The sequence below is a fragment of the Pempheris klunzingeri genome, chromosome 9 (genome assembly GCF_042242105.1).
Source record: "Pempheris klunzingeri isolate RE-2024b chromosome 9, fPemKlu1.hap1, whole genome shotgun sequence".
Lineage (NCBI taxonomy): Eukaryota > Metazoa > Chordata > Actinopteri > Acropomatiformes > Pempheridae > Pempheris > Pempheris klunzingeri.
The window spans coordinates 10,568,176-10,585,000 of NC_092020.1; the positions used below are offsets into that span (position 1 = coordinate 10,568,176).

A 16,825-nucleotide genomic window follows, 5' to 3' on the forward strand; every position below is an offset into this window, starting at 1 on the left:
AAAAAAAGGAACCCACGTCTAACACTGTTTAACACTCATCTTTCATCTTCAATTAGACGCAACAGGTCATTCTTTAAATAATACAACACTTGAGTTGAGAACATGTGTGTGTGTGTGTGTGTCTGGTGTGTGTGTGAGTGTGTCTGGTGTGTGTGAGTGTGTGTGTTGCGTTTACTTGACGATCTTGCCAGCGTTGGGCTGCTCCTGGCCCCAGTAGTACAGGTCCAAACCAAATGGAACCACGGGAGCATCGACAGCCTTCTGGTCTGAGGTGGACTGGGATGAACTGGGAACTGGAGGGCTGCTGCTGGATGAACTGGGACCTGGAGGGCTGCTGCTGCTTGAGGAAGGACGTGGTGGGGTTTGTCATCACACGTCAACACATCTAACAAGAGTCATTGCTACATCAGAGGGAAGCTTCAGGTTTCCCTCTCATTCTGGTAACTCATTTGAAGTTAAAGCCCTTTCATGTGCTCATCAGACAGCAGCTCCACTCACATGCTAGTTTCTAAACGACCTGAAAACGTATGAAGTGACCGTGGCTGAACGTCTGGAGTCTGTCCTGGCCTCTGCCACTGATCCAATTAGCCCAGTCATGAGGGGGCAGCTCCTCTGCTCTCAGAGGCCAGCGTACTTTTGGCAGCATCGTGGAGAAGCACTGCTCATCTCCACTGATGTCTGATCAATAGGAATGACTCACAATAGCGGTATGCCATTTATGTGAAGTCCTTGTGATTTCATATGAACATGTTCATCTAATTGATAATTATGTGGATGGTAAATATGTGACTCTGCCTCACATAATCTCTGTCACTTGCTGGAACTGGGATAATCTGAAGTAGTATTACAACTGGTTACTAGATTACTACTGAGGTCAGTCAGTAGAGTGGACTGTCCCTCTCATGTGCCATAGACTAATGTACAGTACAGCTTCTGGCACACAAAAGCAACACCTACATATTTTCTCTTCCAGGCCTGAGTTATGGTTCATTAACACTCCCATGCTTCAGGATTAACGGCATTAAACTTGTACAGCCTTTAAACTGCACAAGGTAGAACAACCTCTTCAATCTTCTGAGAAGAAGAATGTTAACGTAAATGTTTGCAGTATCACCATTCACACTTTTACAATATGTGTATTATGATTTCTTAGTCGTCTTGTTCTTTCTGCTCCTCGACTTGGACTGGAAATGTAAGATCACTTACAAAGGTTTGAATCCAAGCAACAATCTGAGAGTCAGGAGAAGAGTCAGGAGGTGTACCTGGACTCTGCAGGCACAGGAAGGTTCTGTCTGAGGACGCGCAGTGTGGCGGCTGCACATGTTGGATCCTGCTCCTCGTCTATAAGTCGCTTCAGCCGCCTGACGGAGGAGGAGGAGGAGGAGGATGGAGGGCATGGAGCTGCAGGTCTTTTAGTGGGAGGGGTTTTTGTTACAGGTGCTGTGGAGGTGGACGGAGATGGATCCAAGCCTGCCAACAGAGCGGAGAGGAGGTTCAGGTCACTGTGAACACCGAAAGTTTCTACACACGTCAGGTTGACATATTTGACTGTGAACAGTCATAACTGACAGATCTGCAACGACGTGCACTTTAATGCTGCTCCTGCTCCTGAGGAGTGAGCAGGGCTACACACACACACACACACACACACACACACACACACACACACACACACACACACACACACACACACACACACCAGGTGAGATCACGGGGAAGCAGTAAGCTGCCTACATGCTGATCCCACACATTATTAGAGCTGCCCTGGATGCTTCACAGATTCAATCAGTGCCACGCTACGTTACACCAACGATTTCTCAGTGCGGTTTAGCTCTTCTGTCTCAACAGCCTCTTTACATATTTTATATACTAATTGTATTTCAATACTAATTATAATTAATTGCAAAACAATTGACATACAAAAATTTGCCAATTTCTGTCTGAACACTACCGATGAAAGGGGCTGAAGTTTAAAAATGGAGAAGGAAACAGGAAACACAAGTCTGATAGAGTCCATGTGTTAAATACGAGCCAAGGCTGAAGTCCTGTTTCAGTTCATACAAGCTGAGCTGAACCTTAACTAGCTGATCACTCGATTTTTTGACAGAAAGACAGAAACTTAATTGACAACAATTTTGATAACTGTTGATCTGCATTACAGAAGGAAGAACACCAACGGTTTAAAGACTCATTGGGTCCGACACTACATGTACGTTCAAATGTTAAAAGGCCTGACATCATTTCCTGTCTGTCATGGTGTCAGGTTTGTCACACTCAATGCACTCATTTTAGCACGCTTCAATTTTCAAAGCAAGGTGCTCTTTTTTTTTTCCACGTACAAACCAATATGTCAATAGTCAAGTGATGGTGTCTAATCCCAACCTTGCTCTACCTCAGCTCAGCTCAGCTCAGCTTCTCCCCCCTCTCTGATCCCCCTTCCTCCTCGCTCTCTGTCGGATGCTGAAATACCGACTCAATCTGCTCTTTTTAAAGCGCCAAATGGCAGAGGTTTGTCTGGATGTTGTGGATGTTAAGACGCACAGATCAATGGGAGGAAATGTGTATAGTTGTATGTCTGAGTGTGTGTGTGTGTGTGTGTGTGAGGGGCGTTGTTGAGAGAGAGAGAGAGAGTAGGGGGGTTAAGGGGGTTTGAGGGTAACAGAGGGAGAGAGGTAAGGCGGAAAGAGGTATTGATTTTCTTGGGTTAAGCAGGGCCTGTAATTAAAATGTTAATTTGAGAAAGAGAGAGATAGTGTCCTGACAGCAGAGAGAGGGATAAGACGACTGATAATCAGAATGACAGAACAGGACAGAGGGGAAGAAAGAGAGAGAGAGAGAGAGAGAGAGAGAGAGAGAGAGAGAAGAGAAATAAATAGACAAAGAGGAAATAGAAGGAGAGATGAGAGCAGAGCCAGGCCTCCTCTGAATAGATGAACCTTGGAAGAAATGAGAGGAAGAGACAGAGAGGGAAGGTAGAGGAATGATAGATGTGATCCACTAGCTGAGGTGAAAAGAGTCAGAAGAAGACAGAAAGCAATAGACAGACTATTGTAATCAGAGGAGCATAAAGAGACAAGAAGAGCTGTGATAGGGAGAGGAACAATGACACACCCACAGAAAAAGATCCAGCTTCAAAGACTCACTGTTCAGACCCGGAGAAATCCTAATGATTCCTTTGATACCGGTAATCAATGTCCTAATTAGTAATGTGCATTTGTCTTTTTTAGAATTAGATAAAATACATTATTAGATCTACTTAGTCTTAAGGGGACCAAATCAGCTAATAACTCCTGCTAGTTTGCATTACAGCATAATACAGCTGCTGTATTCCATAAAGAGCGCTTCTTCACTTCACTTCTACAATTTGATGGCTTCAAGTGACCGTGCAGGACAGGTGCGGAGGCCAACCCGACGCATGCTAGCAAGCTTATTTGCTATTTGGGTTTGAGTTTGCACAGACTCTGCATACAAGTCAGTGGATGTTTTGTAGTTATAAATACTTTTTTATTAATATCTCTTGCTTACATCTATCACTTTCACTCTCTGAAATGAGATTGGTAACATTTACAAGATAGGCGCAACCAATTTCCTTAGCTAGGCACATTACAAGAGAACAGAACTCTGTTTTCATGTTGCAGTTGGCTTGTAGGTCAGAGTGTGACTAGATTTGTATACTGTCATGGTGCTGTACAGACACATTAGCACATAAACTGTGCATTAATCCCAACAGAAACACTGTTGTATTGTACAATGGTTGGCTGTTTTAGGACGTTATTGAGCATTTTCAAATATACGACTCAGTAAAATTGTATATTTGTAATTCTTCTTCTTCATTAGGACACAAATGGAGCTGGAGAGAGGGTATGGCCGTGCCAGCTAAAAGCGTACGACCTAATCTATCCACTTGTCCATCTACATCTTTATGCCAAGATATAGATGGACACGGCTGAACTAAAGTGTTTCGGATCTTGAATACTGAGCATTGCCATCTGACTGGCTTGATACTGCCCTGTGGTGCACCGTTCTGTGCAACTAAAATGTGCTGCGAGATTCAGAGATAGCAAACAGAACACACTGTTTGTGCGACACAAACTTTGTCAGTTCAGGTTTTTATCAGGATTAAATATTTGTTTATCTTTAAATCAAGATGGCTGGCTCGAGGGTGTGTGTGTGTGTGTGTGTGTGTGTGTGTGGTAAAATCTGGGTGCAGGGCTAATAGGTGCTCATTAAAGAGGTTGCATTGTTAATTTAGTATGGCCCCTGTAGATCATTACCTAGCCTACTAATCACCCTGACACACACACACACACACACACACACACACACACACACACACACACACACACACACACACACACACACACACACACACACACACACACACACACACACACACACACACACACACACACACACACACACACACACACAGCTGTTTTGGACACATCAGATACAATCTAATTACTTTAACGTCTAATTGATTAGTAATGGAGGGAGGTGGGAGTAGAAAGGGACGGGCTCACAGGTAAAGAAGAGGCTCAGTGTGAATGTAATGACTCAAGGGGCTGGTGGTGGGGGGGGGGTACTCTCCAGGGGTCAAGGGCCACCGAACAGCCACAAAAACATGGCTGACCCAGCAATAACAGCACTGTCTACAGCATGTTCTACTTTGGTGTCAATAGGACGGACATAATAATACAGACACACACATAAACACACACTAGTCCACATATGAGTCTGTATGAGTGATGGGGAGGGCCGTGAATGTGGCTGACAGAGCAGCACTGTGAGGGCCGTAGTGTTTACTGCTGCCCGGAGCTTGTACATGGCTGCTGAAAATGATGTTAACGGCATTTAAGTTCCATCGAATGTTTCGAGAAAACACGCTGTTATGTGGCGAAGCTGACACAGCAATAAGACGAGCAGGCGGTTGGTTAACGACCTGAACATTTGACCTCTAACCTAGTGTGCTTCCTGCAGGCTAGACATGATCCATACAAGCGCAATGCAACCACAGTGCGAGAGGAAACAATTCTATAAACAGCCATTCACATGTAGGTAGTGACGATTGTGTGAAGGTAAATGGATGTGTTGACAGGACTATATCCATCACCGATACACAGGGAAAATGCTTGTGGAAAAGAAACTATCTGTCTCCATTACAAGGCTGTGCTGCATCCAGAATCAGACAAAAAGACTCTTAATAGTCAGGACACGGCGTGTGAGACTAGGCTAGGCTGCTACCTCACTCACTGGGGGGGGTTCAATAGGTGTTTATAGTGGTGGCATTCATGGGTATACACCAAAATGACTTTGCAGGCGACTATCAACAGTTTGCCCTCACTGTAAGATCAACCTGCGTGGACAGACTGCGCTGGGTTCTTTCACTTTGGGTGTTTAAAGCGTCACTGATCAATGTGGTTCCATTAACGTAGAGCTGTGACGGTGTGGTATCCCTTTCACCACCAATCACACACCAGATCTACTTCTGGATGTTCACCGGCAGAAATAATGACACCATAATAAAAACATCTGCAGTGATGACAGTAATGATCACGATATTGCTGTAACACAGTTGTTGACTGTTTGTCATGTGAAATACTTCACTTGCACTGACTACTCTATGGAGCATCTTAGCATCTTTAGCTCGTTGTTTCAGGTTTACAACCCCCAGCTTCAGTTATACCACTCTGGCTAACCTTTTTACAGCAGCAGCAGCAGCAGCAGCAGCAGCAGGCAGCTGTTTTCAGTGAAAAAGTTCTGATAATACCACAAATGACTGACAGAATAAAGTCAGAGACTAGCCAGTCAAGACAGCGGAGCCGGGAGCTGCTCCGGCAGATATTGGAGTTGATGGAAAATAAAACAGCTAAAAGGAGAATTAATATTGGACTCAGATTCATCAGGTGGACACAAACTACAAATGAATGATCATGGTCCTGTGGGTCTGCTGGATGTTTAAATGAGCGCCTATATGAGCTCATAATATGTCAGTGTTGTGTTTACAGCTTGTTCAGCTTCCCCGAGTGGCCAAAAATCAATACATGCAGCTTTAAAGTGAAAAACATGACTGCTGTTCTGAGAATGCTGTTATTCAGCGTTACTATCCCAGTTAGTGTCTGTGGAAAGAAACAATGAGAGAACTAGACGTGCAACTTTTCAAAGAAACAAACAAAAGACGTTCAAAATGAGTTTTGAACACAGTGTTACAGATCTTCTCCCCATATCTGAACTGCAGTTTGAGGTTGGAATGAAAAGTGACTACTGAGTACTAAGGTGTGGGATTCTGCCTCATGCTCACTCTACAGTGTCATGTTCAAATACTGCAGCTGCTAATGAGGTTCAGGAGTGGACAAACAAAAAGAAAGCACTCCGTTCTGTGTCACCGTCATTCTCAGTAGATCTTCCAAACACTGATCCTGTAGAATATGATTAGCATTCAGGGCTAACACTTGTAGCCTCGTTCCAAACTTCGACACGCTTCACTTTTTCTGCACTTCACATCAAGTGAAAACACTCAGCAGTTCAGTCTGATTATCTGCTTGTTTGGCCACAGTCTCGGTGTCTAGTAGGAGTTAGTTCTGAAAATGAGGAAACCTGTCCAAATAATAGCTGTGTGATGGGCAGAGAGTTCATATTAAGAGTTGTCTTAGACAAGCAGTGAATTCAATGTATCGCTAATCAAATACAGAGGAGACAGGAACCTATTTGGAAAAAAGCCTTTCCCTTTGGTTCCTGGGACACACACACACACACACACACACACACACACACACACACACACACACTTAACCTAGCTGTATAAATAAACTCATTTAAGAAGTGCTTTACCTGCACATTAACAGCTGGTTCTTTGAAGTGTGTCTGTGTGTGTGTGTTTGTTTGTGGAGTGTGTGTGTGTGAATCTTAAAAGATTAGGGCAGCAGCAGGTCTTCTTTTGGAGCTTAGCTCCACTATTTATGCACGTGTGTGTGTGAAGTTGAACTCACCGTACTCAGCTCGTAGATGCGCTGGAATGTGCGGCTCATATCCTTCTTTCTCTGGAACCTCATCAAAATCGTCATCGTCGTCTTCCTCTCCGTCGGAAGAAGCCTTCATCTGAGGTAGAGTCCATAAGGTTCAGCTTTTGTTCATCACAAACCACACATTACATTTTAAAGATAAAAACTGTGCAGTAATTATTGTTCACAGAAAGGTGTTTCTGTGCAGAGTTGTGATTTCATAAGGCCCACTTACTCGCTTTTCCTGGAGCTTTAATTGCATGTAACGTCAGAGGACAAAGCAAATTCCAGTCCCTGATGAAGACCTTGACATGCAGTTGAATACTGCTGAAAAAGCTAGTAAGTGGATCTCAAGTTAAGATTAGCTTGTCAAACTACTTTTTAAAAAATGTTCTTCAGAGCAATAGCTGCCTGCTCAGAGGGGGGATCAACTTTTATTCATCTTTGTCATCCATCTGCATGTTAAGCTTAGCAGTCTCTACCCTGGTGACACTCCAGATGTGTGTATCTGTGTGTGTGTGTGTGTGTGTGTGTGTGTGTGTGTGTGTGTGTCTGTGTGTGTGTGTGTGTAAAGGACATTAACCAGGGAGCAGAGCAGCTTGGCTGTCTGACTGACAAGCATGGAAGAAGAGCACGGTGAGCTAGTTACCAGAGTCCTCTGTGTGTGAGAGAGAGAGACACGGAAAGAGACAGCGACGGGATAAACCTGCTGCTCAGATGTACAGTACAGCATGAACTAGAGCAAGACGAAGTGAGGAACCACACACACACTACCGTGAACACGTGCACATGCTGTATGTAACATGTCACCCAGTGACACGGTGTGGCTCAGCGACGTGTTCTAATAGTTGCTACGGCAGAAAGGGAGAAGATGCATCAGGCTCTGATTCGACACAGCACTTGTTAGTAGGAAACATTCATTGATGGTCTGCATATGAGAGGAGACAATAAGAAAAATATGGACTGACAACAGACTTATAAGCTACAATCTGCACACAGAAACGTTTCATAAATTGTTTCTAAACCAATTAACTGTCTGTGAGGTGCAGAACATCAGTCAAACCACACACACTGAAACGGTGAATAGCTGCTTGAACTTTCTCTCCTATTTGGGTTAGGGGAGAAAGGCAGCAAATGTATGTATGTATATATGTGTGTGTGTGTGTGTGTGTGTGTGTGTGTGTGTGTGTGTGTGTGTGTGATGAGCTGCTATGAGCAGAATTTATGGTTTTTAATTTCCTGGCAAGGTTGTTAGCCATTGGCTGGGCTACAATGCAGAACACAATACTCCTATACACAAAGGGGTCATTTCCATAACTAAGTGAGTGAGAGTGTGTGTGTGTGTGTGTGTGTGTGTGTGTGTGTGCGGGGTGACTGCTATACCTTTAACAGCTGAGCACACGCACACACACACACACCAGTCTGGCAGCATAATAATCACAGTGATTAGCATTATGAGAAGCAGTAAAACCTAACGTTAAGCTAACCTCTTACTCCCAAGGGCCTCTTTTTCATTAGTGTGCGATACCTGTGTGTGTATGTGTGTGAGCGATAGAGAGGCTGCCGTGCCACTCCTGATAAAGCCCATTAGGATGTTAAAATTCGTTTGCAAATGATGATTACTACCACCACACACACACACACACACACACACACACACACACACACACACCTGAACCAGAGGCCAGAGTCAGTTAACCATGGCACAAAACTGAACACACCTCTTAATCCAGCACATGGAGACCAATTAAAACACTTCATATTACAATGTTCACTATTCAGTTAACCAGCAACTAAACAATTACAGCCTAATTAGTTCTCATTAACGCAGCCGAAAAGACTGAGACATGGCGGGCGGGCTACAAGGGAGAGAAATTAGGTCTCATTTGTGGAATGTGAAAACAAGATTTGATGGTGAACGTACAACAACAGGAAGATGGCAAGAAGTGAAGAGGATCCCATAAAAGTCCCATAAAATTAGAAACAGCACATCACTGTGGGAGTATTCCTCATCTGTCTGGTGTCAAAAGAATGGACAGAATCAGGCGTCATAGGAAAGCACTTCAGCTCTTACAGCAACCATTAGGACTTCTTCAAACACTGTCACAAAGGTCTTTGTAATATTGGCTTGAGTAACTCACATTTAACTGAAAACAGCAGACTGCTGTTTATTTATGGTTCAATAAACTGGTTGGATACCAATTACAAAAAAAGCAACGACCGGCCTTACTGGTGATCTCGCTGATTATATAGGACGCTTGTAACCATTCATTTTATATAAGCATGTGTCCTCTCTGAGTGCCCTTTGCTCTTAAATTTACGCCTACAGGCAATTCAGAGACTACAATTCATCCAAATCCCACTTGAGGTCACCTAAAGCTCAGAATATATTTGCTGCTTCCGCTTAGCTGTACACGTCCATGTAAGGTAAATCTTATCATCGTCTGTGAAGGACGTCTTTGTGAGCTGTAAACGCAGAATGCGCATGTGTGGACATGGATTTACCCACTATATAATAAACAACTGCCGTCTCCTAGTACTGCGACGTCTTCAAACATTTTTGAAATAACAATTTGTTCAAATGAAGCAATAAATCTGAAAGCCCAACACAGGGTTTCCTCCCCACTTACTGCTATTAGTAACAGGGAAGGTCAGGAACTCACAGAGTCCTGTTTGCTTTACACACAGTTGACTGAAAGAGATGCAGCTTTGCTTCCCTAGAACATGCAGACTGCACAAAGACAGGCTGGCTGGCGGCTTCCTGCGCGGGACAGTGAGGCAGCAGTGCAAACCCCTACTCTGCCATGCCATCCGTGGGAGTGCCAAAAATGCATTTTAGCATTTAAATTACCATTAAATGCTTTCCCTAGTTTGCTGATTAAAATTGTGGTCGTATCCACCCAGTACCGTACATGTAGCTGGCCACTGTCATCACATACAGTACAGAAATCCTGCAGGCCTACTCTTCCCTTGACATACTAAACACTGGCAGAAGTAATGGGGCTCAAATGCTTGAATAGAATCATGAAAGTGTTTCAGTGTCACAAATGCGTGTGACAAATCTTTTCATATTTCACATGTCTCTACAGTATGTGCATCTCCACTAATCTATCCATTTTCTCACAGTAGTAGGCAATGTAAAGTCCATTGATCGAACTCAAGCTACTACAAAATAAAAGAGTGAATTCCACTATTAACTTATGTAAATGAAGTGACTTATCTGTGTGAAATGTGACGCTGCAGAAAGTAAGAGGCAGTGAGGTAAAAATCCTCTGACTCCAATAAAACAGAGCTGTTATTACTACAAATGATACTTTTAATCTAAGAAAGGATGTTGCACGGAGCAAACGTCAAGCGTGAGATACTGAGACTTGATCTTATTTATTTCCTAAAGAAAAGCTGAGAGAATGCTGTTAAACAGAAGTGTAACATTTTAAACACCAAAGCAAACTTTCTCCATTACTCGACTCCACTACAACACTTATTCATCCTCACCGTAACAATGGATTCACACACAGCACACGTACACACACACACACACACACACACACACACACACAGATATAGTCTGTATAGGTTTTGTGCTTGTCTACTTTAATCCTAGCCGGTTTATTTTGCTCTGATCAATGACCTAAGACTAAGAAGTGATCACCCAGCTGGAGGAAAATCCTGCCCTAACATCATCCCTTTTCCCCCTCTTTCTGCCTCTTTGTCTCTAATTCACCTTAATTTAATCCTGATAGCATCGAGCGCTGTCGGCAGGCCTGGCAGAGCTGTAAGTCTCACAGTAGAATTAGCTTTCCTCCAGAAACATTTTGCTGACTGGGAGCGTGGCTAAAATATGGCCTCTATTCCCACACATGGTTGCATGGGAGGCTGCTTTGCATTTTAACAGAGCTTTGGTTTATTCTGCGGGACACTTGCGAGGAGAAAATCACACGGCAATGCAAAGAGTTCCCCGCAGGAGATAAAAACTGCTCCCCTAACTGAAACTTAAGATTTGCCAGACAAATTAGAAGCGGTGATTTAAGAAAAGCACGGCCATGTGTCACTGTAATAGGAAAAAGACAAGACAAATATTGGGAACTTTAACATTAAAAACAGGCCCAGATAGAAATACAAATAGTACTTCAACAGAGCAGAATAAATAAAAAAGTTGTTTAAGTGAAGCAGGGCTATGTGTTACTGTAATGTTTACTCACAGATAAAGTAAAGTCGGTTCCTTAAGGGAAAATAGAGAAGAAAGACAATAAGTAGTTCTTAACAACCAAATAAAGAAGAGATCTTTTGGAAGTGCTTGCTTAAGTAAGGCCCATAAGTTACCTGGACAACAGTCCAGCTTCAAGTGCAACATCTGCCATCTGCAGCTACCACCAGGAGGACCACGGAAATGCTGTGTGTGCAGGCTATTTACATTTATGTTGTTGGATATTTTTCTGATTAAGCGATTCATTGTTGTGCCTTTGAAATGTCAGAACCAGTAAATTTCTTGGCATGCTTAAAGGAGAGACTTAAAGGAATAGTTCCAACTTTTTGAAGTTGGGTTGTATGAGGCACTTATCCACAGTCAGTACACAGACGTCCATGCTCAGCATGAATGAAATGTGCCTACAAACTGTGCACAACAGGCTGTCTTCTGTCAGTTACTTACTTAATTAATTACTTTCTGTCAGTTATGCTAATGAACATTTATGACAACTTCCAATAAGGAAATGCTTTTCCCATTGCTGCTGTGGCTGCATAGGAGCAAATCCCAGCAGCCACGGTGAACATCTGGCCTGAAACTAGAAAAGTATTGCAGCACATTAATTAATGCCCATGGTTTTAGGAAGACACGCTTCTTTTAACTTCTGTATGTAATGTTCCAGTGTCCGCAGACTGTTGGACTTACAATGTCTCTTCAGCAGGCAGAAAGACTGACAACTGGATAAAAAAAAAAAAATCAATGTCTGAGCAGGATTAGAAACTAAAGTATGTTACTTCTTCCACAGGTGCCTTACTTATTCAGCTTCTATAGCATGTCCCCTCTCTCCTCCCCCCTCCTCTACCTTAAATAAGACTCTTATCCTGTATAAAAATGATGTAAGGGCGCTGCCTCGGACAACTGCTCCCCTGACTTCATTTGTCTCTTGGCAAGTTTGATGGTGCTGCGTTTAAAAACCCATTCAATCTTATAAACCAAAAATTAAATGTAGTCGACTGTGATGGGCACTCAGTGCATCTGCTATTTATATGCTAATGTACACTCAGCCTGCCAAGGTCTGGCAAATTATTACTGCACAGCCATAAGTCAGGTGTATGGCGGGGGGGGGGGCAAGTTAACCATCACACACACTCACAGAGGAGGAGAAAAGGAGTGAGAGGAGGAAGAGGAGAAAGCAGAGAGAGAAGGAGGAGAGGAGAACACAGGGAGGTAAAAAAAAGCCCTAAGAGATGTCTCCATTGTCTCCCCTGACAAGTTAATATAGCTCTACACCTGGCTACACACACACACACACACACACACTAGATTATTTCATTCTACATTTAAGTCTGAAATGGAAAATGTCTTTTGGGAATACTGACTGTCTCTAATGCACCATTATCACAAGACATTTCCCGTAAGAGAGGGCAAGTGAGAAACAGTTAGCTTAATGAACACATTATACACAGATGCATTCATAAACACACAGTCATCTTCCTGAGAACATTACACATTCATATTCATATTCTCTCTCTCTCTCTCTCTCTCTCTGGGAGTAACTGAGGGCTGGGGACTATGGACACTGTGGTTACTGCATCATCTCCTATGTGCACTGAAAAAGAAGCCTCTTTGTTACTTTCTTGCAGCCCAAACTTTACATTATACCATTTTAACCGAGGACAGGTGCCCTGCAGGACTCCCTAAAACATTTCAGTGACTGCTTTAGATTTCAAACACCTAACCTGACTGGGGAAGTTCAAAGGTCAGTTCAGAACTTTGCGAGCAGCAAATACATGACTGACACTGTTGTTAGGAGTAGAAGGAAGAGATGAAGTAGACAAGACCTTCTTGTTATTTGGTGAAATAGCCCCAGATTGCCATCACAGAAATGTAAAAATGTGGAGAAACAATGTAAATGTATGGATTTTACTCCAGCAGCAGAAAGACTAAAAAAGTCTAAAACCTTTTATGTTCTTGTATCGATACAAATTCTAATTTGCCACTTATTTAGGCAGCTTTCTTGTATGTAGGACCATGATAAAGTAAAGTATGGAAAAGTGCTTTGGACTCAGGACAGACAGTCAGGTATGAACACGGTGAGCTGATGATCTTTCATGCAGACAACATCTAGTTGTAGCTCAGCGCAGGCTTCAGCTCCCGACTTTATTTCTAATTACTTTGTTTTTAAGATTCATTTGAGATAGTAAAATTCCACTTGTACTGATTTACACGTCAGCCAGTGAGCCTGTTTTTATCATTCCCACTGTCCTGTTTATTTTCTTACACTTGTGCTGCTAAAGGGACTGGAAGTCCTCGGCCACTGATTGATTTCAACATATTTACAAAGTAATTAGGCCGAGAGCTTCCAGTGCAGTCTGACCTGCTCTGAGCTTGATTTGCCACAACATCCCACATCTCTATTACCACCTTGCACTCCTATTCATTACTATCTAGACAGGATCCCATGGGATCCCACACTAATGAGGAAAGAAGCCTTCCACTCCCCTCGCTCTCGCTCCATAGCTTCTTCTCCGCTGCTTTACTCCATCATACTCCTCCACCCCCAAACACACGCACAGACGCACCCTTTGTCTCTGGGGAGCAGTCAGGTTATATGATGTATAGGGTGACATCTTTATTTCACTAACCTAGCCTGGCAGGTCTATTAGCCAGCCCTGAGCTTCCCAAACCTTTCCCTGTCAGCAAGCTTATTCTCAACTGTCTACTTCGGTTCCCCCAGCCAGGCTGTCTCAGTCTGTGATCAAAACAGTCATTATCATACAGTCTCCCCTGCTGCCAAAGTGAAATTACACAGTGATATTTTTCTTCTTACTGGGGCCGTCTGGAAGCTCTGTGAGGACACCTGGAATGTCCAGGAGAGGTGCAAGACCCCTTGGGGTGTATGGAGCCAAGTTTGGTCTCCTGTGGCCAGAGATGGTAGTCTGGTCCAGAGATCTCAAGGATAAACAGCAAATCATTACCCCCCCCCCCCCCCCCCCCCCCCCCTCGCCACTCCCACCCATGCACACACACAAGTCCCAGTGGATCCATCAGTTCCAATTTGGAAGCCATCTCTTTCCACATCATCAGAGACCCCTGACCCCGGGGTCCACAGTTTGACTCAGTACCACAGTATTTCTGTTCCCTCCACATGACGACACTACGCTGTCACATTTTCAAACTCACAGTATTGAAGAAACAAATGACTCGTGTTTGTTGGCCGTCAGATAAGCTTTCTTTGCACCTACGTATCAAGCTTCACCAGATGGTGAAGCCATCTGCTATACTTTCTAATTGAATTTATATCCTAAAAAAATCTCATCACTCCAGTCTGACAAGTCCACAGACTTTAATCAGTCATGAAACAAAAATCAGCACGGGGATCATATGAGCCGTGTTGTACATTTGTGGTTAAAAGGGAAGTGAATGACAATGTCAGTCAGAAACATAATGACAAGTGATCCAGTAGATCACCTCAGCCAGCAGCCGCAAAGAAGGCTGCAGTGGCTGCATCACAATGTTTTAGGACAACTGCCCCTGATCACAGTAGGTCCACTCAAAGAGCTTGTTTGATCCACTGACAGGCTCAGAGTGTTATTCTAAGTGTGTGACAGCATCATGGAAAGGATCCCTACAGAGAGAGACCTGGAAGATCCTTTTGGTTTAAGTCGTTCTATTGATTAGACAAAAACTGTTATCTTACCCCACGTAACACTGGAGCTGCTGGTCCTTGAAAATACCAAAGTAACACAGTAAGACAAACTAACTAACCGATTGAGACACTGTAGACCAGCAGCCCTCGTGTTCTCCGTTTGGTGGCTGCTGGCTGAGGTGATCTACTGGACCAGTTCCAACACTTTTACTCCCTACCAGTTATTCAGACACCAGGATATGTAAAGAAAAAGTTTAGGCTTAAAAATACCAGTGAGCAAGTGTGTGATGTTTGATTTACTTAAAAAAACTCAGCACAGCTCAAAACAGCTCAGCGCCAGGTGGAGAGAGTGTGACGACCGCTTGACTGAAGGTCGTGACCACATCATTTACTGACCACAGACCACAATACAATACCACAGACTCCAAGTCTGTTGAGCTTGCTCCACTGACAGAACAGAACAGAACACAGGACTTTGTGTGACTTTGGCGTTTTAAATTGTTCATTTAGATCTGAGTTATCCCTTTAAAAAAGCAAAATTAACACAATGACACAAAGGTAAAATTAAGGTTTCTGTCTGTCTGGTGTGTTTGAAGAGAGTGATATAAGAGAGTGTCTCTGTAGGAATCCTGTCCTTAATGTTAACCAATGTTCTTTTACCTACCGGTCATGTGGAACCCAAAATATGTAAAAATATGGCCCAGGTTTAAAAATACTTTTTTTTTTACTCAATTAATGAAATAACTGATCAACTAATTTTCTGAAGTGCAATGCACACAGTAGACATGACGCATAATGACAGAATAGTACAGAAATAGAGGAAGAAAAAATATTTGCTGTACCGTATTACTGGTGTACGACTGAGAGATGGAGACACATACAGAGAATGAATGTACAAACGAAAAGAAGGGAGGGTTGGAAGAGAGAAATAGAGGGATAGTCTTTCTTCGTTTATCTCCAGTGAGAAACAGGCGGCCACATCCATTGTGCTGTGATAAGATGGGTTATCAGCAGTAAACAAGGCCTGGGCCTGTATGAATGGAGCCCAGAGTGAATGAATACACTCTTAAAAACAGATATGTTCAAATAAGTCTGCATGTCTCATCCTTTCCTAAATGCAAGCCCTTGTTTTCAGTTAGCAGCACCCAACGGACACACGGGGGATTCTTCTGGTCGTAGCTCTTACTGAAAACTCCCTTCAAACACACGCTTCCAAAAAGTATGAAAGAGCTGGTGAAAGCTGCCTGTTTCCTGACGCTGTGAAAAGTGTTATTGCACAAAAGCAGAGTGCATCTAAAGGCAGAAGTATCTATGGCTGTTCCATAGGGAGAGAAAACAGTGCACACTTTCTGATGGTCTTTGAGGTGTTATGGATTAAGAACGCACAGGATCAATGGCTTCACCCAGCCAGGGAACATACGGGGAGACTGTGTTCAGAAAGCTGCAGACATCACAATGATCCAAATCACATACAGTATGTGTGAGCTTTCATGTACACTTCTTCAGTCACAGCAGGCTCCAGTCCCTACGATCCAGGGCCTCGTGATATCTTACATAAAACTCATCCGAGTTAGATCAACGCAGAGAGAACATGACGCAGATTTGAAATTTGGGGTTGGACTAGGACTCTGTATTGGTATGAACAGATGCCCCGAGTGGAGGATCATTATCAAGGGAGAAAAAGTCTAATTGATTCATCCCTATAGAAAAGGGACCTGAAAAGCCCTGCAGGCAAAACCAGACAAAAACAAAAGACACAGACCAAAGAAGCAAGACTCTGCACCGTACAGAACCAGCTGCTGTCACCTCACACCGTTTGAGGACTATTTTTTCACGGCATGGCTTACAAGACATTGTTAATACCAGGGTTCCCACTCCAAGTCAAATGTAAGTAAAACATTGAAGTTCCATGACCAATAAACATGACATACAGAGTAAAAAACCCCATTTCAAACACACTTTAGATGAGGAATCTCAGACTGTGACCCA

At 43.3% G+C, this 16,825-nt stretch overlaps 1 protein-coding gene across 3 annotated transcripts in view; it reads right to left on the bottom strand.

The window, feature by feature from the left end:
• uvssa (UV-stimulated scaffold protein A) overlaps positions 1–16,825 on the bottom strand; it is a 29,459-nt gene that overhangs the window by 5,463 nt on the left and 7,171 nt on the right. For 2 of the 3 annotated variants that reach the window (XM_070836830.1, XM_070836831.1), the window contains exons 9-11: positions 6,990–7,098; positions 1,263–1,470; positions 176–340 (exon numbers count right to left, since the gene is read on the bottom strand). In XM_070836830.1, coding sequence (XP_070692931.1) covers positions 176–340; positions 1,263–1,470; positions 6,990–7,098 — 482 coding nt within the window. The remainder of the gene's footprint in view (positions 1–175; positions 341–1,262; positions 1,471–6,989; positions 7,099–16,825) is intronic. The other variant, XM_070836832.1, reaches the window with a different exon arrangement.